The sequence below is a fragment of the Mesocricetus auratus genome, unplaced genomic scaffold (assembly GCF_017639785.1).
Source record: "Mesocricetus auratus isolate SY011 unplaced genomic scaffold, BCM_Maur_2.0 Super-Scaffold_100007, whole genome shotgun sequence".
NCBI classification, from domain to species: domain Eukaryota; kingdom Metazoa; phylum Chordata; class Mammalia; order Rodentia; family Cricetidae; genus Mesocricetus; species Mesocricetus auratus.
The window spans coordinates 83,268,933-83,294,239 of NW_024429191.1; the positions used below are offsets into that span (position 1 = coordinate 83,268,933).

The 25,307-nt window shown below is 39.7% G+C and overlaps 1 protein-coding gene across 11 annotated transcripts in view; it reads left to right on the forward strand.

Moving 5' to 3' along the window:
- Tanc2 (tetratricopeptide repeat, ankyrin repeat and coiled-coil containing 2) overlaps positions 1-25,307 on the forward strand; it is a 306,152-nt gene that overhangs the window by 255,094 nt on the left and 25,751 nt on the right. For all 11 annotated transcript variants that reach the window (XM_040749911.1, XM_040749916.1, XM_040749917.1 and 8 more), the window contains 5 exons: positions 376-484; positions 10,520-10,642; positions 11,162-11,398; positions 17,865-18,050; positions 22,353-22,446. In XM_040749911.1, the coding sequence (XP_040605845.1) occupies positions 376-484; positions 10,520-10,642; positions 11,162-11,398; positions 17,865-18,050; positions 22,353-22,446 (749 nt within the window). The remainder of the gene's footprint in view (positions 1-375; positions 485-10,519; positions 10,643-11,161; positions 11,399-17,864; positions 18,051-22,352; positions 22,447-25,307) is intronic.

The following is a 25,307-nucleotide window of genomic DNA, read 5'->3' on the forward strand; positions in this document are numbered from 1 at the left end:
GGAGAGACCTGAGGCGTAAGGCTGAGAAGAAAAATCTAGACAGTGAAAAGATGCGTAGGCTGGCAGTGCTTCTGTAAGGACTGGTGACCTAGTTCAGTGAGAATACAGAACAGAGAACAGGAGTCTGCTGATGAAGAGTTGCTGACAAAGACAGAAAACAAAAATGAAAAACCCTTTAATGTTTTCTGTTTGAAGGATGGGAATAAGCCTACTGGAAATGACTTTTGTAATATCCAGACATGTTATTTGCCTAGTAACAACTGTCTTCCCCAAGGTGCTGACTTAATGGTGCCTAGTTTTGTTAGAGAAGTGACTGAACCGGAATAGTCAAGGCAAAACTGAGGCATTAATTTTTTTAAATGACTTTCTTTGCAGGAGTGGCCACACATTACTTGCCTTCTGGTTTTCCCGCCAAGAGGGAAAACTAAACCGACAGCAGACTATTGAACTGGGACATCATATCCTCAAAGCACACATCTTTAAGGTAATTAGAAAATTAAGACATCTTTCTTTCCATCTGTAACAGACTTCTATAAATACTAGATATAAGGAGTGAAACTTATTACCATATAATCCCTACTTTCTGAAATTAGTTTGCTCCATTTCCTAAGTTATGTGTCCTGTTCATCTCTCAGCCTTTAGAAAGAGCTAACCCTATTCTGACAGAGAAGTTAAATACCTCCACTGTAGGGAGGCTGAATAGGTTAGTAGGCCATCTACCTAGGCATTCCATGGAATGCACAATAGTATTTACATAAGGAGCACACACACACACTTATATGTGATCTACATATGGCCTGTCATCTTCTGAAGACAGCCATGTTGTAAGTCAGCTGAAGGTACATTTATATAGTCTCTAATGCTGAGGAATTTATAATCCACATGAAAGCATAGGAGGAAATTGTTCTCATTTTTAGTACACAGTTCATGATTACTCACAATTACTGTTACATTTATTACTGTGCTTGACAGTTCTAGCCCTGTGAGTTCATGGTGTAACAAATATAAAGCCCTTGCCTAGTGTGCAGAAAGCCTGTATTCATTCCCAAGCACTGCAAAAGTAAAAGTCTCAGGCAAAAATGGTGGAACACATACATGTGTAACCAGCAAGGGAGGCTAAGGCTGAATGCTGCCAAGAGTCTAAAGCCTACCAGGAATACATAATTCTGATAGTTCTAATCCCTATAGTCTCCTCAGAGTTCTTCCCCGACTCAGAATTGAAAAATTCGAGTATCTTAAACAGTTTTCTAGGTCAGACAAATCCCTAAGAGATGTAAAGATTAACTGTTCTCCAAGAAGCTTACAAATTCTTCCCGGTATATAAATAAGCACACAGCAAGAGAAGTTTGTTCATCAGATGAGTATAAGTGAAACCCACTGTGACAAGTTCTTTATTTGAATTATAACTGTCTTGTCTAACAAATCACTGTATCAAAAATTACCTTAACTTGGTGACCTTACTTGTTAGGAATAGAATACAACTAATACAGCAGACAGGGTTCCAATTTCAGATGAGTAGTAAAATGTCTGCTTCATCCATAAACACTAAGATTATTGTCCTTTGGTTAGATAGGAGAGAGCTAACTATCAGTCTTTCAACAAGACAGTCTGCACAGGATAGGATTCAATGATGAAGAAGATGCTTGCCTTTGTACACCATAAAATAAATGCCACATTAACAGAGAAATAATAGGAAGCTTCATTTAACCAATGGAACCTACATTGAAACTGTATGCCTCTGTCATTAGCACAGTTTTATCTTACGTTGATGCAGACAGCATGGCTGTGTGAGATAAGAATGGCTCTACGTGTGTGATTCGGGCTGCAAATACTCTGGTGTGCAGCGTAGTGATGACGTGGCTGCAAGCTTAAGAATGGAGGCTAGGCTCTGGAGTTCCTGGTGTTGCAGCTGATGGGATCCTTCCATGCAGAGGCTGTTGAGGGGCTTTAGCATGTCCCAGACTGAAGACCTTAGTCTCTGTTAGCTAAGGGGCATGCGGAGTCAAAGATAGACATGGCCATAACCAGTTACACTCAGAACTTCTCATCAGCAGTGACATCATACAGTCCAACTGAAATTTATTTCCAGTTTTAAATTTCCCTTATTGAGGTATAACTTCACCACGTGTGTGTGTGTGTGTGTGTGTGTGTGTGTGTGTGTGTGTGTGTGTGTACTTGGAGTTATGCCATTATCACTACCATTATATATTTACTCACCCTATATAATAGGCCTCCTTACTATTTTAAGTCACGTCTCTACATTCTGCCCATAAATTCGACTTTTCAAAACATTTCATAGAAATGAAACTACAGTTGCTCCCTTGTCCCTGACTTCTTTCACTTAACATAATGTTTTCATAGTTTATTAATAGTAGAGTAAAGATCAGTATCTTATTCATTTTATTATAAAATAGTATTTCATTTTGCAGATCTACAACATTTTATTTACACATTCCTTGAAATACTTGAGTTGTTCCCCTTTGGAAATGAATATGAATGAGTACTGTAACTACTATTGTTAAGCACATTAACAAATAGTCTTCCATTTGTTTAAAGAAAGTCAGCTGCTTTAACATGGCATTTAGTACATCTACAACTCTGTAACATTTAATACATTCATATTATTAAGGTACAGATTTATGTAGACAGTCTGTCCGCTATCTATTTACCCATCTGTCTATCTTTATTTTAATCTTTCTCTCTCTCTTGCTCTCTAAGCCTGGCTACTCTACAGCCACACTATACAAAAATTGATATTTTCCTACCCCTGAGTGTTGAGATTATAGGTGTATGCAACTGCCACTCCCAGATTTGTCTTCCGTTCTCTTGAGTATGTATACCTAGAAATAGGATTGAGCCGAGCACAATGATATATGTATGTAGTCCCAGTACCCAAGAGTTCTAAGGCACAAATTTGGGACAGACTGGGTAACATAGCAAGACCACATCTCAAAGAAAAAAAAGACACAATTTCTGGGTCATATAGTAACTGTATTTAACATTTTGAAGAATTCTTGATCTGTTTTCCAAAGTGTCCACACAATTTTCCAGTCCTGCCAGTAGCATGTGAGAGTTCCAATATCCTCACACCAGTCTGGAAATAATGCTCAGTGGTATAACACAATCCTCAGCACCAAAAGAGGGGAAACAATCATGTCTTTCGTTTCATCTAAAAGTGAATACAAAATAGTGTTTCATTATGTAGAGTAGTGTGGTGTATGTGGTGTGGTTTTTAAGACAGAGTCTCATGTAGGTCAGACTGACTTTAAACTCAACCATGTAGTTGAGGCTGTCCTTGAACTTCTGATCTTCCTGCCTGTACCTCCCTTGAGCTGAAATTGCAGATCTTTGCCATCATACCTGGCTTCATTGTGGCTTGAATTTCATTTCCTAATGGCGTGTTATTGATTACTTAGAACCTTGTAGTTGTCATTTAGATTCTTTTTCCTTTTGAGACAGAGTTTCCTGTAATCCATACTGGCCTCAAGAATTCCTTATAGTAAAAGATTACCTTGAACCGCTCATCCTCCATCCTCTGCCTCCCAAATGGTGGGATTATAGGCAAGCATCACTGTACTCAACTTTAGATCTTTTTAAAACTACAAGAAAGTGTGATGTGTGGAATTTGTGACCAGAGATATTTCAATCCAGTTTGTAACTCGGGGCATTTTCATGAGATTGTAACTCGGAGCATTTTCATCAGATTGAGTCTAGTCACTGGGAGGATGTTAGAGTATTCTTGGCATGTCTTCCTAAATTCTTCCCTCTAAAATGTTCCTTTGGTTAGCCAATCTTATAGCATTTCTTAATAGAACAGAAATATTGGCCAGGGAGAAAACTTGTAAATAGAAGAAAGATCCTTGAATCAACAAGTGGCGTGAGTTTAAATATAAACTCTGAGGAGGAGCATGGTGTTACCTACCTGTAATCCCAGCATTTGGGAGTCTAGATGAGAAAAGTATCTCAATAAATAAATAAAAGTAAAGTCTACCACTTACTGTCAATTTTCTCATCTGTAAAATAGTAACAACTCTCAAAATTGGTAAAAGATTACAGGTAAAGATACAGAAAAAAGGTACATGGTAAAATCCATAATACTAGGTATATATTTAATATGAGGTTTTAGGATCAAAATTACCAATATTATTCCTGAAATAAGACTTAATAAGCATAAATTCCATATGAAAATATTACCCCATAACTTCTTAAAGTGGTAGTTCACAAACTTTTTTGAAAGTAAATAGCTAGATATGGCTTTGTAGTCTACATTACTATCTATCACCTACAACTCTGCCATTATAGCTGAAAACAGTAAGACATTACAGAAATAAATGGGTATGGCTCTATTACAATAAAACCTGATTTGCAAGAACAACAGACGGAAAGCATGGGCCTTGGGTTTTTTAGTTCCTTTTCTGCAAGGAAAAGTATTTCCCCTTTGTTTACCAGTCTTCTTCTACTACACTCAAGCATGGCTGTGTGTGATGATCAAATGGTAATAATAGTAATGTTGGGGAATTTTGCCGAAGAGATGGGGGAAAGGTTGTAGGAGTCCTAGGGGTCAAGAACATCACAAGAAAACCCACAGAAGCAACTAATCTGGGCTCATAGGAGCTCACTGGGTTTGACTATAACCAAGAAGCCCCATGGGACCTCTGCGTATATGTGTAACTTGGTCTACTTATGAAACCCCTAACAGTGTGAGCAGAGGCTGTCCCTAACACTTTGGCTGGCTCTTGGGAACCTATTCCCCATACTAGATTGCATTGTCCAGCCCTAATATAAGGGGAGGAGCTTAGTCTTATCAAAATTTGATATGCCATGCTTTGTAGATACCCATGGGAAGCCTGCCTGTTTCTGAACAGAAATAGGAGTGGATTGTGGGGATAGGGGATGCAGAGGGGAGGTGGAGGGAAGGAATGAGAGAAGAGGTTGGGATGTAAAATAAATAATTCTTTTTTAAAGACAGCTGTGCATCTGTAAGTGGGTTGCTAATGATAATTTTTACAAATAATTAAACTTCCAAGAAACTCACTAGCTCAGCCCCAAAGTTAGTTAGGTTTAATCATGCATAAGAAGCCCTAAGAGGATGGGTGTTGGTAGCACACGCCTTTAATCCCAGCACTTGGAAGGCCAAGGCAGACAGATCTCTGTGAATTTGAGACCAGCCTGGTCTACAGAGTGAGTGCTAGGACAGGGTCCAAAGCTACGCAGAGAAACCGTTTCTGTCTCAAAAAAACAAACAACAAAAAAAGAAGCCCTAAGAAAAGATTGCTCTTGTTTCTTCATGCTTTCCTGAAATATTCAGGAAGTCTAAGTAATTGAGTTATTTTTGGCCACAACCTGGCTGGTGATAAAATTACATTTACCTGTTATCTTTGTTGAGTTTTAACTGAAACTTTCCTTATATCTCAGAGGGCCAAAGAGGCAATTCCATCAACCAGAAGAAATCAAAAGTCTATATTACGAGTAGAGCTAACGTTCCGGCCTCGCCTCTGCTCTGTGTTGGATGTCTTTCTTGTGTGCTTACTCCAGCTGCACTAGGGCTGCCAGTGCCGCTCTACACTCCTTCCACACCATCTGGTCTTGTCTGTCTCCTTTTCCCCGTTCTCTACCTTTCTTTTTCTTTTGTTTCTGTTTTGTTATTTTTGTTTGAGACTGGCTCTCTTTGGCCTGGAACTTACTATATAGACCATGCTGGCTTCAAACTTACGGTGATCCTCCTGCCTCTTCCTCTAAAGTGCTGAAACATCACCTGTCTACCCCCACCAGCCTTTCCATTTCTTTTCCTTCGAGCTCTTAAGGTTAAATGATTCACCAGCCTAACTTGTTAGTCACTAAAAAGAATTTTTAACATCAAGTATGATTCTGTAACTACTCTTTACAAGAAGCATATAATGCCCAAGTGAAATCGTAAGAAAAAATAAGGTCCTAAAGTCATATGAAGAGATGGCATGTCTAGGATGAAACGCAGGGCCAGCTATAGAATGTTTTGGAATTAGAGTAAAGGAAAGAGCCAGCAGTCAACGGCTGTGTCTCTTGTAGTTTCTACTTTTCCAGCTGAGCATTCAGAAGTAAAATCCTGAATTGGGTACTGTGAACTTGTTAGTAATCTTGGTATACTATTCAGTACATGAACTTTAGAGTTTTGCTTTATTTTCTTTGTTTTGTGTGTGTTGATCTTTTGCCTGCATGTATATCTGTCTGTGTGAGAGTGTCAGATCTTGGAGTTACAGACAGTTGTGAGCTGCCATGTGGGGCTGAGAATTGAACCTGGGTCCTCTAGCAGAACAATCAGTGCTCTTAACTGCTGAGCCATCTCTCCAGCCCCAAACTTTTTTTTTTTTTTGGTTTTTTGAGAAAGGGTTTCTCTGTATTGTTTTGGAGGCTGTCAGTCCAGCCTGACCTCGAACTCACAGAGATCCGCCTGCCTCTGCCTCCCGAGTGCTGGGATTAGAGGTGTGCGCCACCACCGCCCGGTCAGCCCCAAACTTTTAGAGTTTTTAAAAAATAAAAAAGACTTGTCTTCTAATTGCAGCTCCAGTAAGTTTTGTGACTTTGAGCAATTACTTAATCATTTCTAGGTAATTTCCTCTGATGTAAATAGTAAATATGTCTCCCATGGGCTGTTGTGCAGAGTTGGGTAAGCTGAGGTAGCTAATACATGGAAGGTCCTAGATACAGAATGTGATGCATCAAGTGCTAAGTAAAAGTTAAAATCCCTTTCTTTTTTTCCTCACAATGTATAAGATGAGGTGGGGCTCACTCCTAAACGTTTCTATTGATACTAATACTTTCTGGGGATTTTCCTATCAAGTTATTAATGTACTGTATCATTCCTCAAATGTCTCGGTGCAAATCATACGTGTCCTAGATCAAGAAACTAAGGCCCATATGGGGAGTTGGAGCTATATTTTCTGGTTCTCTAGGCTCTGCAGTGAAGATGAACCCTGTAACTGACTGAGTAGCTTTCAAAAAAAACTCTAAAATATTTGGTCTCATGTGTCAAAATAAGCAATCATAACAACTTAGTGATAGGCTTACTTCAGGATTTTTATGTGTGTTGCATATTAACTAATTAGCCAAGTAAGAAACTTGCAATTGATATCCCTGTTATTAGAACAAATTAAAAGAAATTCTAAAACAGTACTGATTAGATGCTGTTGTCTGCCTTTCCTTCTTTCAGTGTAACCAGTTTTTGGCAACTACATGATGATTGTAGTGGAAAGATTCAGAACAGAATTCCTCAAAGCCATAAACAATATGGATAATTTGTAAATTAAGTAGCCATCTTTAAATAGTGGAAGAGGATCAAAGGAGCAATAATTTTCTTATAGTAAGAGGGCTCTAAACTACATTCTGTTCACCCTCCCAGAGGCATTGTTTCTGAGATCCCACTGGACCTCTCTTCCAAGATTTGACCCAGCTCGTATGGTCCATCCTCTGTAATCAGGATCAGAAGAAACAAGAGGATGGGTAGAAATGATTAGCATCCTTGTCCCTCATTTTGTCCAGCTGTATGTTTCATGTTGAGAACAGTTAGACATAGGCAGCCACTTTGGCAAAGTCATGTCATTAAAGGCACTTTTTTCTCTTTTAATCCAGGCTAGGAATATGACCAATAGAGTGCTTACCTAGCATGCACAAAGCCCTGCTTCAGAGCAACACATAATAAGCCAAGTATGAGGGTTGTATGTCTATAATCCAGCGCTTGGTTGTTGTTGGCTGTCTTTTTCACTCTTTACTCTTTGGGGGAAGGGCCACCACCCACTAGCTCCCAAATAAATCACATGGAAGCTTGTTCTTTCTTATAAATGCCCAGGCTTAGCTTGGCTTGTTTCTAGCCAGTTTTTCTTAACTTAACCCATTCATGTTTTGCCTCTGGGCTTTTACCTTTCTCCCCTTCTGTATATCTTTCTTTACCTTTTGCTCCATGGCTTACTGTGTAGGTGGGTGTCTGGGTGGCTAGTCCCTGAAGTCCCCCTCACTCCTTGATCTTTGTTGACCCAGATTTGGTCGATGAAAGACAGGAGGACCAGAAGTTCAAGGTTATCCCTGCTACACAGTGAGTTTTAGTCAGCATGGGAAACATGAATGAGACCCTGTCTCAAAAAGAAAAAAAATCCACTTATAAAACATTGCAGAAAAGGAAACAGAAAGATTCTAAGAGCCAAAGGACAAGGATGCCTGCTGCTAGACAGTGTCTAGCATCTATGCTAGACATGGTAGGGATGTTGCACCATGAACTCTCAACAATTTGGTTGCCTAAACAAGACAACATCAGTCAACATGTCAGTTTAAACAAGGAATATTGGACAAGGCCTCACAAATAGATGAAGCAATCAGTGACTGCTGAGAGAGTGGAAACCAGTCTTCTTCAGGAATGAACTTCCTAATAGTTATCCAATGCAAGTGGTCAGCCCTAAACACACACAGATAGGAGGAACACTAAATGGTCTCAGTAATACATTTGTGTGTGTGTGAGAGAGAGAGAGAGAGAGAGAGAGAGAGAGACAGAGACAGAGACAGAGACAGAGACAGAGACAGAGAATTATATAAAAGTCATGAACTTGGAGTGATGGGCATGAGAAGAATTGGAGTAGGGGGAAGGGTTTAGAAATGATGTAAATACAGTACTGTATACAGTTATCAAAAAATATAAATTTTTAAATTAAAAAATTATTTAAAAATAAATAACCTAATTTGATTTTTATTTCTCTTTTAATTGAGACAGAGTTTTATTTAGCCCAAGCAAGTCTTAAATCTTTCTGTCTAATCCTCCTGAGTGTTGGATCATAAGCATATAGCCACCAAACCATAAGAAATAAAAATTAATCTGAATGTTTAATTCAGCTGTAGGCAGTACTTTAGCCCTTGCCCACTCCCCTCTTGCAGTATACTCATAAACTGTTCCTTAAAATATATGTCTATTTGTGTGTATGTATATGTATATATATGTGTGTGTACATATATATATATATATATATTCATTTTTATGCCTTCACAATATCCTTACAGGAAGAAAAAAACACCTTTGCCAGAAAAACCTTTGACAGTGTTCACAGATCCAGCTTCCCATGGCATTTATTATTTGTCTTTGCACCTCTTCTCTAGAATTCCCTACATGGAAAATAAGAGTCTCAGCCTTCTATGGAAATTAACCACTGTGACTTGATCTTTTGTTAGATAAACAACAAATACTCCTTTGTAAATGTTCCTTCTGTAGTATATCAAATGAATAGAAGAGCTTACAAAGAAAGCCAAAGTAGCATACATTTTATTTAAAACATTCTTCCCCAGATCACTTAGTTCCCCAACTTCTTTTTTCCAAGACAGGCATTCTCTGTAGCCCTGACTGTCCTGGAACTCACTGTGTAGACCAGGCTGACCTCAAACCCAGAGATCCACCTGCCTCTGAATCCTGAGTGCTGGGATTAAAGGCGTGCAAGTTCCCAAATTTTATTACTACTGTTTTTCTGCCCTTGAGATTTTCTGTTTAATTCACCAATATTTTGGCAAAGAGCAAGATGCTGGACAGAAAGTGTCTAACCACTGGGTAACTTAAAGACTGAATTATTTGTTTCTCACAGTGTAGTCTAATGCAGATCATTTGTGCAGTTTCCTTCTGTGTAATAGTTCTTAAATCACCCTAGGCTTTGAAATTCTCCATTGGATCCTCTGCATCTACTAATAAGAGAAATGGTAGAAAGTCTGCAAAAAACACACAGTGGGATTGGGAGCCAGCCTGAACAGGCATTTTACTAAGGCCCAGATTTCATTAGCCAGAGGTAATCATGTGATCCATCTAGCTGCAAAGGAAGCTAGTAACTATAATTTTCCCAAATGTCCAGGAAGAAAATGAAATGAAGATCAAGGATCAAATTATCTGTGCTACCGTATTATTTTAGTGGCGTAAGTTACTTATGAAAGCTAATAGGAAAATAAATTATATTCAGATATAGAGCAAGAAAAAAAAAGATGTTAAGTGATCTACTACTGGAGACTTTTAGTAACTGTGTTTATCCCTATAAACTTTGAAGTATATGAACATTATTTATTTTATTTTATTTTATTTGCACTGGTGTTTTGCCTACATGTATATCTATGTTAGGGTGTCAGATCTTGGAGTTACACACAGTTGTTAGCTACTATGTGGGTGCTGAGAATTGAACCCAGATCCTTTGGAAGAGCAGTCAGTGAGCCATCTCTCCAGCCCCTATGAACATTAATTAAATGAGACTCCACACTTACACATTAGAACCAAAAACCTAAAGGTCACTCACTAATGACGATTCTTTTTAGCTGGGTTAATAATTTGGTTATCTCACTGAGAGTGGTGACACACACCTTTAATCCCAGCACTTTCGATACAGAGGTAGGTGAATCTCTGTGAATATGAGATCAGCCTGGTCTGTATAACAAATTCTAGGACAGCCAGGACTACATAAAAAGACCTAGTCTCACAAAGTTTATTTTTATTAATAATTTAATTGTCCCCATTATTATTTTTCTTTTTCAGGGTTTGAGTAAAAAAGTTGGTGTATCGTCCTCCATCCTCCAAGGTCTCTGGATCTCCTATAGCACAGAAGGTCTTTCCATGGCATTGGCCTCTTTACGAAATCTCTACACTCCAAATATAAAGGTAAACACAAGGAAAGATTGAATAATCAGCTGGAAAATATAATTAGAAGGGCATCAAGTAGCCATTTAGTTGATCTCTGACTTGCTTGGACTGTTTCCAATGAATAGCCTTTTAGTAACTTTAATGTATTTTAAATCTCCATATTTTATTCTTGTAACTGAGGACCAAGACTGTTATATAGCTGGCTGATACCTGGGGTCAGGCTCTGCTAAAGGTTCTGAAGAGTAAATGGATCTCAGGTAGCCTCTGTTTGGGGAGGAACTTTTGAAATCAACAATTCACTTAAATGAGTCAATATTCAACCCTCAGTATGTGAGCTCTCACTCTAGCTAGTAAACAGCATATAAAGGAGATGTTTTACATTATTTTCCAAAGCAAAATATTTAAAGGGGAACAAATAAAGAATAAAAAAATATGGCTCCTAAATGCTACTGGACACTTCTGTAGAATCTCAAGTGATTTAATTAAAAAATGACTAAAAAGGTATGGCTGGTGTCTGATTGTTGTTTCTGTTTCTAGGTCAGCAGACTGCTGATTTTGGGAGGTGCCAATATTAATTACCGGACAGAAGTTTTAAATAATGCTCCAATCCTATGTGTCCAGTCTCACCTTGGTTACACGGAAATGGTGGCCCTGCTTTTGGAATTTGGGGCCAATGTGGATGCCTCTTCTGAGAGTGGCCTGACTCCTCTGGGTTATGCTGCAGCGGCAGGGTTCCTGAGCATCGTGGTGTTGCTGTGCAAGAAACGGGCCAAGGTAATAGCTGCCCACACTGCTGCTGCTTTTCTTCTCTTCTCCTTTCCTTCCCTCTCAAAGTAATCTTTTTTAAACTCATTTGTTACCTCAGCTGTAACAAGAGACCCTGACCCATCAGGGTCCCGCCACCCTTGAGCCCCAAATAAACACACAGATGCTATATTAGTTATAAAACTGTTGACCGGTGGCTTGGGCTTCTTATTGGCCAGCTCTGTCTTAATTATTAACCCATTTCTATTAATCTATGTATTTCCACGTGGTCTTGGCTTCCAGGAGAACACCTTGCACATCCTCTCTTCCCAGGCTCTTCATGACGACTCCATCTGCCTACTTTTCCCAGAATTTTCCTCACCTCCTAGCCCTGCCTATACTTCTTGCCTGGCCAATCAGTGTTTTATTCATTAACCAATAAGAGAAACATAAGTACAGAAGGACAGCCCCCATCACTCAGCACCCAGCCCAGATATTGAACAGATCAAAGGGAGGGCTCACGGAGCTCATATCCCAGTGTTTGCCCTCATGGACTTACCAAAGCATGCTGTATCAGGGCAGTTTTAAAATCTTTGGGGACTTGTAAAACAGCATTTATCAGAAACCACAAAAATCCCTACCTAACAGCCAAGAAGGTGTCTGTTGAGCACAGAAGAAGCCTCTTTCTAATGAAAATACAGAAGAGAAGCAAGGGGCAAGGAGACTGCAGTGGGAGGTCTGAACTGAACAGTGCCTGCACACCCTAAGGCACTCATGTGTCAAAAGAGATCTTAGGAGTAGAGATGTGGAAGACCCTTGAAGACCACCATCCTAGAGATCTGGAGAAAAGATTCACTCAGACTGGCTAAGGGCACCCAAGGTGTTTGTTAGCACATTTCAGTTCTCTGAAAACATTTCCTAAATACGTTACTGTTTTATATATGGTGTGAGGAAATATATATGCATAAATGTGTAGATGCATGCACACGGGTGCATACATGTAGACCAGAGTTAGACACTGGCATCTTCTTCCTCTTACCATTCTCCACCTTATTGTCTTAAGAAACAATCTTTCACTTTTCATTTGCTGACTAGGAGCTCTCAGGACCCTCCTGTCTCTACCACTAACGTTGGTATTAACAGCCAGGCCTGCTTTCATGTGGATGCAGTGATCAAGCTCAGGTGCTCAGGCTTACAGAGCAAGCACCCTTCCTGGTGAGCCATCACCTCAGCCCCCAAAATGTTTTCTTTATAACACTTTCCAAGCCAGTTCAGTTTCAAAATACTGGTAAAAGAAAACCACTGACTCTGCAAATGTAGGCCACAAGGAAAACTGTAGCCTTGTGGTATATCAGTTGTCATGAAAACTAAGAATGTTGGTAGTTTCACAGTAAAACCTAAGTTATATGTGCGACCTCATTTTGAGATGTTCAGTGCTGTCATCAGGGAAGAAAGTGAAACTCCTGAAACTCTTTTGGGAAAAGAAACCTGGGGTTCTCAATGAAGCCACAGAATCTTAGATGTTACTGTGACACAGATTACCCACGTGTAACAATGTTCCCTTTGTTTGAATGGAAACTTCTAGAGAGAGAATATCTAGTTCTAATGTGACTCTTGATATAAATTCACATCCTATGATCCCAGATAATACCCTAAGCATCAGTGGAGAGGATGCCTGAACTGGCCTTCCCCTGTAATCCAGATTTATGACTGCCTGAATTATCATCAAAGAATCTGCATTCAGTAACTGATGAAAGCAGATGCAGAGATCCACAGCTAAGCACTGGGCCAAGCTCCCAGAATCCAGTTGAAGAGAGGGAGGAACAATAACATGAGCAAAGGTGTCAAGACCAGTTTGGGGACACTCACATTGACAGCTGACCTGACAGCGGGGGAACCTGCATAGGACCAAACTAGGCCCTCTAAATATGGGCAGCAGTAGTGTGGCATGGATAGTCTGTGGGGCCACTGGCAGTGGGACCAGGATTTATCTATCCCTAGTGCTTGAACTGGCTTTTTGGAGCCCATTCTCTTTGGAAGGATGCCTTGCTCAGCCTAGATATAGTGGGGAGGGCCTTGGTCCTGCCTCAGAGTAAGGTGCCAGAGTTCCTTGACTCCTCTTGGGAGTGTAATGGCGGGAAGGAGGGGATAACAGGAGGAAGGGAGGGTGTGGGAACCAGGATTAGTATATAAAATGAGAAAATATTGTTTTTAATTTTTAATTATTAATAAAAGAAAAAAAGAAACATCCTAGCTAGGTCCTTGAATCTTCTTTGGCCTTATACCACCATACCATCGTTTTATTTGTTTATCGTTGTTTACCTAGAGCAAATGGTTACACTGTTCATTCTCCTTTCAAGATTCTAGCACCTCTTCTGTGCTTGGTATTAGTAAGATTAAGCTAAAAACAAGGTGTAGAGGGCTGGAGAGACGGCTCAGCCGTTAAAGGCTAGGCTCACAACCAAAAATATGAGGTATGGTGTACATCTGTAACCCCAGCACTTGGAAGACTGAGGCAAGAGGATCATAAGTTCAAAGTCAGTGTGGGATATATAAGAAGTGTCTGTCTCAGGGAACATCTGTCACAGACAATGTTCTCTCCTACACTAGCCTGTGCTCTTGCCTACCAAGGAAATATTTGGTGTCCTTCCAACATTTGCCTCTGCCTGGTCCTGGCATATTACTCTTCTTTCTCACTTGTTATTTCATTCCTTTTCTTCATTCACTTTACCGTTTTCTCAGAATCAATAAATCTACAAATGTCTCCCCTACTTTAAAAAGAAGCTCTCCTCACCTGCTAACCAGAAGCTACAGCTCCTCTCTTCCCTTCCTTCCCCACCCTTCAGATCTGTCCTGAGTCGCTTCTGCCTCCTCACTACTAGTAACCAACCTCCATGAGTGATAAACAAGGTGGGTTATTAAAACCACAAACTTTAGAGTCAAATATAATTGGGTTAAATCCACAACTAAGTCCACATTTCCTTCCTGTGAGGACCTAAGCGTGTTATCTCACCTCCCTCAATCTCACTTTCTGCACATATTAAAACAATTCGTAGATTTGGAGTCTAAGAGGGAAAGTAGTCTAGGAGGTGGTCCCATTAAATCTCATGGAATACCTAATAAAGAGTGCTAGAAAGAAAGGAGAGAGAACTCTAACTTTCCATCACTCAACTGAGATTCTCCCATGGGTGCCAACTACTTTGCCAGTCGCCAAAAGTGCAGGTCTTTCCACTCCCATTGTGGAGATCATAATTTTGAGCTTCTGGTGCTGTCTGGGCTCTCCCACCTCTCTGTCTGTTGTCCTCCTCCCGATAGAACCTCACTGAGATCCTGCCTTCTGGTCTTTGTCCTCATACTCTCTCAACACTAAAATCATAGGCTCTGGATTAAAAGGCAACTGCCTTCTGGTTCTTTCACTCACATCTGAGTGATTCTTGACTCTAGCCTGCTAATTCCTGAGAAGAAACTTTGAGCTCTGACTCACACTCCTGGCAGCCGTCTTAAGGTATGACCAGATGCCTCACTGGCACTGCACAATGACCTTCCAGAATAACTCATAGTCTTTACTGTGTGATGCTCTCTCTTCCTGCTTTAAAAATCTGCTAATGCTAAAGATCCTTTGATGCCTGTGTCTCTTTTGCCCTCACCAAATCATTGAGTAACCAACTCTGTTCAGTTTTAACCTGAAAATGCCTGGGCAGCCATTCATCTGCATCCCAGTTGTTGCTGCCGCATTATCTTGTCCTCTTCTGTGACAGCTCTGCCCCCCTTTCAGATTATAACGTTACATACTAGACAGCTCCCCTTTAATTTTTCTTTTCTTCTTTGTTTTGTTTTGTTTGAGATAGGGTCTCTATATAGCCCTCAGTGACTGTCCTGGAATTCACTCTGTAGACCAGAGGTACATCACAGAGGTCTACCTCTACCTCCCAAGTGCCACTGAATCCAGCTCCTTAATTTCTTGAAATTTTTTATTTTGAAAAAATTTAGATTTGCAAAAATCATCCAGAATTCTCATATGTCCTACATCCAGCTTTTCACTGGTATTAACAGTTTAAGTGACTATAATAACAGTATCAAAACTAAGAAATTAATATTGACATATGATTAGTCAGCCTATAAACCTTCCTGAAATTTCTCAATCTGACCCATTAATGCCCTTTTCCCACTACAGTAGGTGATCTGCATTTAGTTTAATACATTACATTACATTCGGTACCTTCTAGTCCACAAGACTTCCCTAGTTTTTCTTTGTCTTTTATGACTTGAAATTTTTGAAGAATTCTGGTCAGTTGTTTTTAAGGAAGTTTCTATTTAGATATTTCATTATATTTCAGTTTGTTCATTTTGTGTAAAGGATACTACAGATGTGATACTCTATCCCTTAATAGAAATGTATGCATGAGGTACATGATGTCCTCATATCTTATTATAGATGATAACTTTTATCACTTGGTTAAAGGTAGTATCTTCCAAGTTGTAACTCTGAAAGTACTGTCTTTGTAATTAAGAAAAATATCTTTCTGGGAGGCAGAGCCAGGCAGATCTCTATGACTTCAAAGCCAGCCTGGTCTACAAAGCTATACAGAGAAACCCTGTCTCAAAAAACCAAACAATTAAAAAAATCTTTCAAGGAGATAAGTTGGGACTATCACACTCTTGTTTACTTGTGTTAAGATCTATTCTTTTCACTAAGAGAAGTTATAGCTATGATGCCTGTTTAAAGGGTGATTTTCTATTTCTTCCCTTGTTTGCTGGTAGGAATTCCACTGTAAAGAAGAGCTGTCTCAAACTGGGTATGGTGGTGTATGCCTGTGAATCCCAGCATTCGAGAGATTGGAGCAGAGGGCTATGAGTTCAGAGGCTCTAGATACATAGTGAGGCCTTGTCCCTACTCCTGAGCGCTTACTTACTCATTATGTATTTGTATCACTTTGGACTCATGTTTATTTTATTCTACGATTTACAATCCATTACCATTATTATCCATTTTGTTAGTCAAATTGTCCCAGAATTGAACATTAGGTCAAATTAGTTCCTAATATTTTTTAGTACAACTTTTCTTTTGTACCACAATATGTTCTAGCCTTTTCTTTTACCATTACTACCTCTGCCCTGGAACCAGCCTTCTATCCAGGGAGTGAGAATTTCATTTATCCCCTTAGTTTTTATAGATACAGTTCTGAGCATGAATACTACCTGGTGATTAAAATCTGGATTACTTGGTCTGGCATTAAAAAGTATCCATGCGTTCAATCTTACAAACTTCTTCTTTCGTGTACCTGTCATAAAAACCTAGAATAAGGCAATCAGTTCCTGTCTCAGCCAGTTGAGAAAGACATCCTACAGTATCCATTCCTGACTGTACTCAGGATTGATTTTAGCAGGCTGGGGGATGGCTTAGTCAGTAAAATGCTTTCTCCATAAGCATGAGAATCTGAATTCAACCCCTGGCATCCATGTGAAAGCTGGAGGCAGTGACTCACATCCCTATCACTGGTGGGAGACAGAGGCAGGGGTATCGTGACAGCTTACTGTCTGGTCAGCCAAACTGAAACAGTGAGCTCCAGGTTTTGTGAGAGATCTTGTCTCAAAAAATAAGGAAGATATCCAGCATCCACATGTATGTACACCTACATACATGTGCATACAACACACAAAATAATAACAAATCATTGTGCTTTTATTTTCCTTATTAATTTACTATCTGCTTTTTTAAAGACAGATCTCCCCCTACCTTATTTGAAAATCTTGAGGGCAGAATTTATTATTTTTCTACCTTTTTAATCCTATACGATGCTTGCACATATCAGCATTCAGTTAACATTTGTCATGTGGGTCACTGGGTGGAAGCAAAGTAAGCAGGAGAATTGGAAATAAAACTTAAGGTTCAGATGTTCTAAGTGTCCTAAACAGATAACCACATTCTTAGTGGAAACATCTGTCTAACCTTTCTTTCAACCTAAACTTTGAACCAACACTGAGATTATAAAACTGCATTGGGAGCTTAATCTAGAGTAAAGCTCCAAGTGGCTCTAGCCATTTAGGCCAGATCTTTGACATTCTGCCCTCCTGCTGGAAGAGGAATCCATTTCTGCCAAAGTTTGGTGGTCTACCGGGTAACTGATGACACAGGATATTTCTTCTTTGGAATGCCATGACAATTTTTGTGCCAGGAGAGCCATGGGTCTCTCAAGTCTTGGTCTGAAAAGAACTATTTGAGAGCAAAGAAAACTACCTCAGCTCCACCTGAGGGTTTTGTTTTATTTTATTTTTCTTTTGATGTGAAAACAAAAACCTTTCTTCATTTTCTGGGGAAAGAAGTTCTCCATAGAGGGATACCCAGGGGATTTGAAGATCATTTATAACCCAGCCTGAGTAGAAAGTATCCTTTAAGTTCACGGAGTGGGAAAGGATGATACAGTAGGCCAGTGTGACTAGGTTAGAATACAGCCAGCAGTCTTTGTTCATACAGGTCTCTATTCTCTTCCCTTAGGTAGATCACTTGGATAAGAATGGGCAGTGTGCTTTGGTTCATGCTGCTCTTCGGGGTCATCTAGAGGTTGTCAAGTTTCTGATTCAGTGTGACTGGACAATGGCGGGCCAGCAACAAGGAGTGTTTAAGAAGAGCCATGCCATCCAGCAGGCCCTCATTGCTGCAGCCAGCATGGGTTACACTGAGGTAAGAAAAAATGATAGGATTTTTCCCCCAAGTTATATATTGAAGGACCTAGGAAACTGTAGGGGGGAAGCTTGTGTGATACACACTCGCCAGCCAGATTGGTGCAAAGCTTTTAATCACTGTTGTGAAAAATAAGGGGAACAATTCCACAAAGCACTACTCAGATACCATGGTACCTAGAATTCTGTGTATGGAACAAACACCAAAGTCAGAAAGGAGCTTGGAAATTATCTGACACAGCTCCTCCATACTTTCACCCCTATGTAACAGAGTATGACACTAAAACACAGAGGGGCTACTAACTTGTGAATATATGGTCAGCCATTGTTAGACAGGAAGGATACCTAACCCACAGAACCTTAGGAGGATTAGTTTTGGTCCTAGATCTTACGGTTACTCTGATGTCTTAGAACCCTAGTTTTTCATCCATGAAGTCTTTTTACAAGGCTGTTATGAATGATAATCTATAAATAATGAACACTATACAAATGGTGTTTTCTACATTATTAATAGCTGTGGCAAATACATGGAATTGGCGTGGTATTCTGTGAAATGTTAAGTAACTGATCTGCGGAAAGGAGAAGAGTGTAACCAGGGAACAGCTATATACATGCTTATTATAAATTTTATCGAGAGGGGTGTCTGAGCCTCAGGCCCAGAGAAGAAGCAGAGGGAGGCCTGAACCACTAGCCTGGAAGCAGCATCAGAGGGAGCCATGAGCCTCAGACCCAGGAGCCAGGAGCCACCACTGGTGAGACAGCAGCAGCAGTTTCCAGCAGTAGCTTCCGGAAACTATTTTAAGAACCTTTGTCCCAGCAAGCATCCACTGCCATTTCTCGGTTGAAGATACCCTGATGCTTTATCGACCACTGGACCCTCATTCCCACCTACACCTAGAACAGCAATCACCAGAGCCTTGGCCCCACCTCCAGTGGGAGGAGCATCTGCCGGAGCTTTAGTCCCACCTGCACCTCGAGGAGTAACCACCTGAGCATTGGGCCCACTTCAGCCAGGAGGAGCGTACCCCGGAGGCTCTGCTCTGCTTGTGCTTAAAGGAGCAGTCACCAGAGCCACAGCCCCCAACTATACCAGTTGGAGAAAGAGAGAAGCCCTGAAGCACAAGCTCCACCTATACCAATAGAGGAAGAGATGTGTAGGCAACAAGGTAAGAACACACTCAACAATATAAGGGGCAATACGGCACCACTAGAAACTGTGGTGCTACAAAAGAGAGACTGAACATCTTAACACAGATGAAGCAGAAAAAAATGACCTAAAAATAACTTTATGAGGATGATTGAGGTTCTTAAAGAGAAAATGAAAAATTCCCTTAAAGATATGCAGGAAAAGACAGCATAAAATTAGGAGATATGAACAAATACCTTAAGGAAAACCAAGAAAAATCAATCAGACAAGTGAAGGAAATGATTCAAGACTTGAAATATAAAATAGAGGAGGCAATTAAAAAAAAACTGAGGCAATTCTGGAAATGGAAAATTTGGTTAAAAGATCAGGAACCACAACTACAAGCAAAAACAACAGTATACAAGAGATGGAAGAGAGAATCTCATTCACTGAAGATATGATAGAGGAAATAGATTCATTAGTAAAAGAAAATTTTAAATCCAACAAATCCTTAACACAAAACATGCAGAAAATCTGGGACACCATGCAAAAACCAAACCTAAGAATAATAGGGATAGAAGGAGGAGAAGAAGTCCAATTCAAAGGCACAGAAAATATATTCAACAAGATCATAGAAGACAACTTTCCCAACCTAAAGAAGGTCATGCCTTTGAAAATACAAGAGACTTAAAGAACACCAAATAGACTGCAACAAAAAACGTCCCCTCATCACATAATAATCAAAACAATAAGTATGAAGAATAAAGAAAGACTATTAACAGCTGCAAAGGAGAAAGTCCAGGTAACATATAAAGGCAGAATTATACCTGACTTTTCAATGGAAACTCTGAAAGCCAGAATGTCCTTGGCAGACGTTATGCAGACACTAAGGGACCATGGATGCCAGCCCAGACTACTTTACCCAACAAAGCTTTCAATAACCATAGATGGATAAAACAAGGTATACCATGATAAAATAAAATTTAGACAATACCTATCCATAAACCCAGCACTACTAGAAGAAAAATGCCAACCAGAGGAAGTCAGCTGCATCCACAAGAACACAGGCAATAGATATAGCAGCAAATCCCAAAGGGAAGTGAACACACAACGCCATCACCAACAACAGAAACAAATAAAAGGAACTAACAATCACTGATCATTAATATTCATTAATATAAATGGTCTCAATTCACCTATAAAAAGAGCAGGCTAAACCAGATGGTGGTGGTGCAGGCCTTTGATCCCAGCACTCAGGAGGCAGAAGCAGGCGGATCTCTGTGAGTTCGAGGCCGGGCTGGTCTGACAGCCTCCAAAACAATACAGAGAAACCCTGTCTTGTAAAACCAAAAAAAAAAAAAAAAAAAAATAGACCGCATACTCAGTAACAAAGCAAGCCTGCATAAGACTGAACTAGACTCCCTAATATAGGTGACAATGGTACATCTGGGACAATATGTGAGGCCACTTGTAGTGGGTCCAAGATCTAACTCTAATGCACAAACTGACTTAGTGGAGCCATTTCTTTATGGAGAGATAACTTGCTCAGCCTAGAAACTGGGATGCGGGGTGTGGGGAGGTGCTCTGCCTCAATGAGATGATGGGACATCCTAGGGGAGTCCTTACCCTCTCCAAGAAGCAGATGGGTAGTAGGGTGGAGGGAATTGTGGGGAGCGGGAGGAGAGAAGGGAGTGGGAACTGGGATTAGAATGTAAAATAAATTAATTTTAAAAATAAATTAATTTTAGCAATCTAAAGAATGGGCTGCACGTGTTTTAATAAATAGTGTTCTCAATGGAATGGTTACTTGAATGCTGGCTTTGGTCTAATTTGAATCTGTTAACTAACCTATGGTTGTAACCTAACTATGATGCTTCAAGTAGAATTTCATCTAACTTACTCTTTTTCTTAATAATTTTACTGCCATTAAACCTAATATTTGATTTATGTTAAACTGTCTCTCACCTTTATGCAAGCTCTGCTGATTAAACTGAAACACATTTCAGGGTTAGCTCTAAACCGAATATTGATTTATAAAGTTTGTAACTATTTCCACCATGGCTGACTTCAAACTGCCACATCACTGGACATGAACATGGAAAAAAATATACAGTTGCACACAGTGACAATATTTCAACCATACAGATACAATAAATATAAATAACTTCTGTATTGCAAATGATAATGATAGAACATAGTTAAATGGTTCAGAAATGTTAAGAGTTTAGGGACATTTTTTGTTTATTTTTTCTGGTTGGGTGTTGGGATTAAATGCATAATCGCATACATTCTAGGAAAGCCCTCTTACCTGTGAGCTATGTCTCCAGCCCTAGTTTAGGTTTTCTTTTTTTGTTTTTTTTTGTTTTTTTTGTTTTTTTTTTTTTTGGTTTTTTGAAGTAGAGTTTCTTTGTGTAACTTTGTAGACCAGGCTGGTCTCAAACTCACAGAGATCCTTCTGCCTCTGCCTTCCGAGTGCTGGGATTAAAGGTGTGTACCACCACCACCTGGCAAGTTTAGGTATTTTAATCTTTGTTTTTCACATAGTTTATTTGTTACTCAATTTTTAATAAATTGCCAGCTTTGATTAACAATCAACTTGTAAAATTTCTGAAAATTTTAGAATCAGCTCTCATGGGCCACTACTCACCAGCCCATCCCACTGCAAGGAATATTCCAGTGAAGCAGCAATCCTCTCAACTGACATGAGCTGTCACCAAGGAAATATGAAGCAAAACTGAAATTTGTATTGTCTATGGAAAATCTTTTAACTCCCAGTACAATCAGATTCCTGGAAACAGCTGTCACTTTTGTTTGTGGTTTGCAGTCATTCTCCCTCCCACCTCCCAGACAGCCCTCATACTACTGAGAGGAAAAAGGAAACACTCTATAGAGATATAGGCCTCAATTTTCTCCACATTTCTTTCCTGAGTTCTTATTGGCATTAGCTTAAATAAAAATATGTAATTTTTAAATGACATGATATGTGGATAATGTTAAAGAAAAACAGCCATCCATCAGAATGGTTTGGGGTTTCTCTGTCGAGGCAGTCAGTACTGCTTTCTTTTGTACATAAGAAATTTAGTCATGCTTAGAGGATTGTCTTCCAGAGCTCCCGGATTAATGCCAGCAGCATAGCTTTTCGCCTGCAGTGTGAGCTGACATGACTTCTTGTTTCAGATTGTCTCCTACCTACTTGATCTTCCAGAAAAAGATGAAGAGGAGGTGGAGCGAGCACAGATCAACAGTTTTGACAGTCTCTGGGGAGAGACAGGTACTTCTCTCGGATATTGCTGTCCAGTGGTGTGTTGTACTCACGTAGACTTTCTGGGTATCTCATACCATCATTTTGAGTATGGCATGCTCCGGCACTCTGTCTTAAGACTTTTGTGGCCGGGCAGTGGCGGTGTACGCCTTTAATCCCAGCACTCTGGAGGCAGAGACAGGTGGATCTCTGTGAGTTCAAGGTTAGGCTGGTCTACAAGAGCTAGTTCCTTGGACAGTCTCCAAAGCCACAGAGAAACCCTGTCTGGGGGTGGGGGGAAGACTTTTGTGTTGGAGACCAGGTCATCCCAAGTGAGAAGTTAGGCAATTTTCATCTTTCAGCCAACTTTCCCTTTGGATTCTCCACCATTAGCTCTTTATTTAGAAAGAATTACCACTCTCGTTTTCAACTATTTTTAAAAGACAAATTTTCCTTACAATATGGTAAAGAAAGCAGAAAATAACTGTAGCCTTCTTTTGTTAGTATGATCCTTGTACTACCTTTCTTCCCAAAATAACATTCCATCTACTGTAAACTGTGAAGATATACTTTCATCCAGTTCTCTGGCTTAATCAGATGTTATTATGGTTAACACTGATTAGGCTTTGCCTTGTGACTAAAGTTGCTAGCTGGATGCATACTGATCTAATGAAACCCTCTGGGTCTGTAGTGAAGCATTTTTTTACCATTTGGTCCTTGCTTTCAGCAGTAGCCTCTTCCCTGTGAGTAATGCAAGAGATGAATGTTGTCTTTCCTCCAAGTCTAAACTGGAGCATCAGGAGAAACATTAGTAAACTTTGATGTATCTTTGTGAAACTGGGGCTGGGGAAACAGGAGAGTTACTACAGATATAATGTCATATTTGCCAGGAGAAAGAGACTGATAATTGAGATGGCAAATGTAGGGAACATATTTCACTAAAGAAGAAGGGTATGCATTTTGGTAAAGATGAGAATGTTGTTAAAAATCGGTAAGAATTTTGAACTTAACTAAAATGTCTAACAACATGTTGAATTGTTTTCTTTCTTCCCCTGCTAAAATTGTGCATAGCTTCCATGACTTCTTTTACATGTATGATGGTCCATAGCTCAGGAATTTTCTTCTCAAATAATTTCTCCCTCTGTAAAAGCCAAAGAGCAGATGTGAGGCAGCTGCAGCTTAAGAGCCCATGGTAGATTAAAGGAAAATGTGCAGCTGGAAACAGCTGCTGTCCCTGGGACCCCATCCAGAGTATGGGGACCAGCCAGGATTCTCCATATGGGACCTAAGACTGCAAAGGGGACATGTGAATTTACCTTCTCCATACCTCCTGATAGGCTCCTTCTACCCAAGGGCATGGGAGTAGGAGAGTGGCTAAAAATGCATGGCCTAATAGTCATAATGGATAGAAATTATAAGGCTGATAATCATAAAGTGGAATATCAAACTCATTCTAGTGCTGTACTTCACAGATATTAAAAAGATTCAAAAGGGTATAACCTGTGTCTGGGAGATGTCTCACTGGGTACAGCTCACTGCCTGTCGAACACATATGAGAACCTGAGTTTAGCACATGAAAGTCAAGTATGGCAGCATAATTTGTAATCCCAACACTGGGAGAATGGAGACAGGCAGATCCCAGGGGCTCTCTGACTGGACATTCTAACAACAATGAAAGTCCCTGCCTCAAAAACTAAAGTAAAGATTAAGGAATATACCCAAGACATCAACCTCTGACTTCCACAGGTAAATGCACACACACACACACACACACACACACACACACACACACACACACACACACACACACACAGCTAGAAACTAGCTATATACAGGGGCTTAATTTTTATTAAATATTAGTTTCTTTTTATGGAGGTTTGTGTAGTTATCTGGTTAGGGTTTTTGTTGTTTTGTTTGTTTGTTTGGGTTTTTTGGGGTTTTTTTTTTATGACAGGGTTTCTTCATGTCCCTGGCTGTCCTGGAGTTCACTCTGTAGACCAGGCTGGCCTCAAACTCATGATGTCTTCCTGCCTCTGCCTCCTGAGTACTAAGATTAAAGGCATGTGCCACCACTGCCCAGCTGAATATGAATTTGTTATTTGAATAAAACTTTATAGCCTGGCTGGTACAATGGCTCAAAAGGTAAAGGCACTTGCTACCAACCATGTTGACCTGAGTTTAATCCCCTGAACCCACATGATAGAAAAAGACCAATTCCCTAAGTTAATCTTTGACCTCTGTATGCTCACTATGTTATGGGAGAAATAAAATAAAAGAATAAATATTTACAGACTCAGAATTTAAAAACATTTCAGGCTTAAAAGCACATAAATTTTTATTAATGTTAATACACTTATACCACCTCAGAAGTTAAAAATCAAAATGTCATGTCCATTTGCTTATAGTCAAAATCATGTTATATTTAACTTGATATTTACATGCAATCATCTTACTATTAAAGACAATGTTAAATATATATTTGAACAAAATATAATTTCTGGATCTATAAAAACTTAACTTGAGGTGAGGCATGACGGCATACACCTGAACCCCAACACTGGAGAGGCAGATGCAAGAGGATTATTACACGTGGTCTACATAGCAGGATAGCCACAGCTCTGTAGCAAACTAAAACAAGATTATTTGAAAAAGCTGTTGTCTTTGCTATGTGAAAATGACACTACATCTTAGCACTAATGTAACATGGACTTCAGTTTGCTCCTTTAACTGCAGTAATGTATACTAAGTCTACATGTTTCTTTCTAATTTATAGCACATAGTTTAATTTTTTTTTTTTTTTTGGTTTTTACGAGACAGGGTTTCTCTGTTTTGGAGGCTGTCGGTCCAGCCTGGCCTCGAACTCACAGAGATCTGCCTGCCTCTGCCTCCTG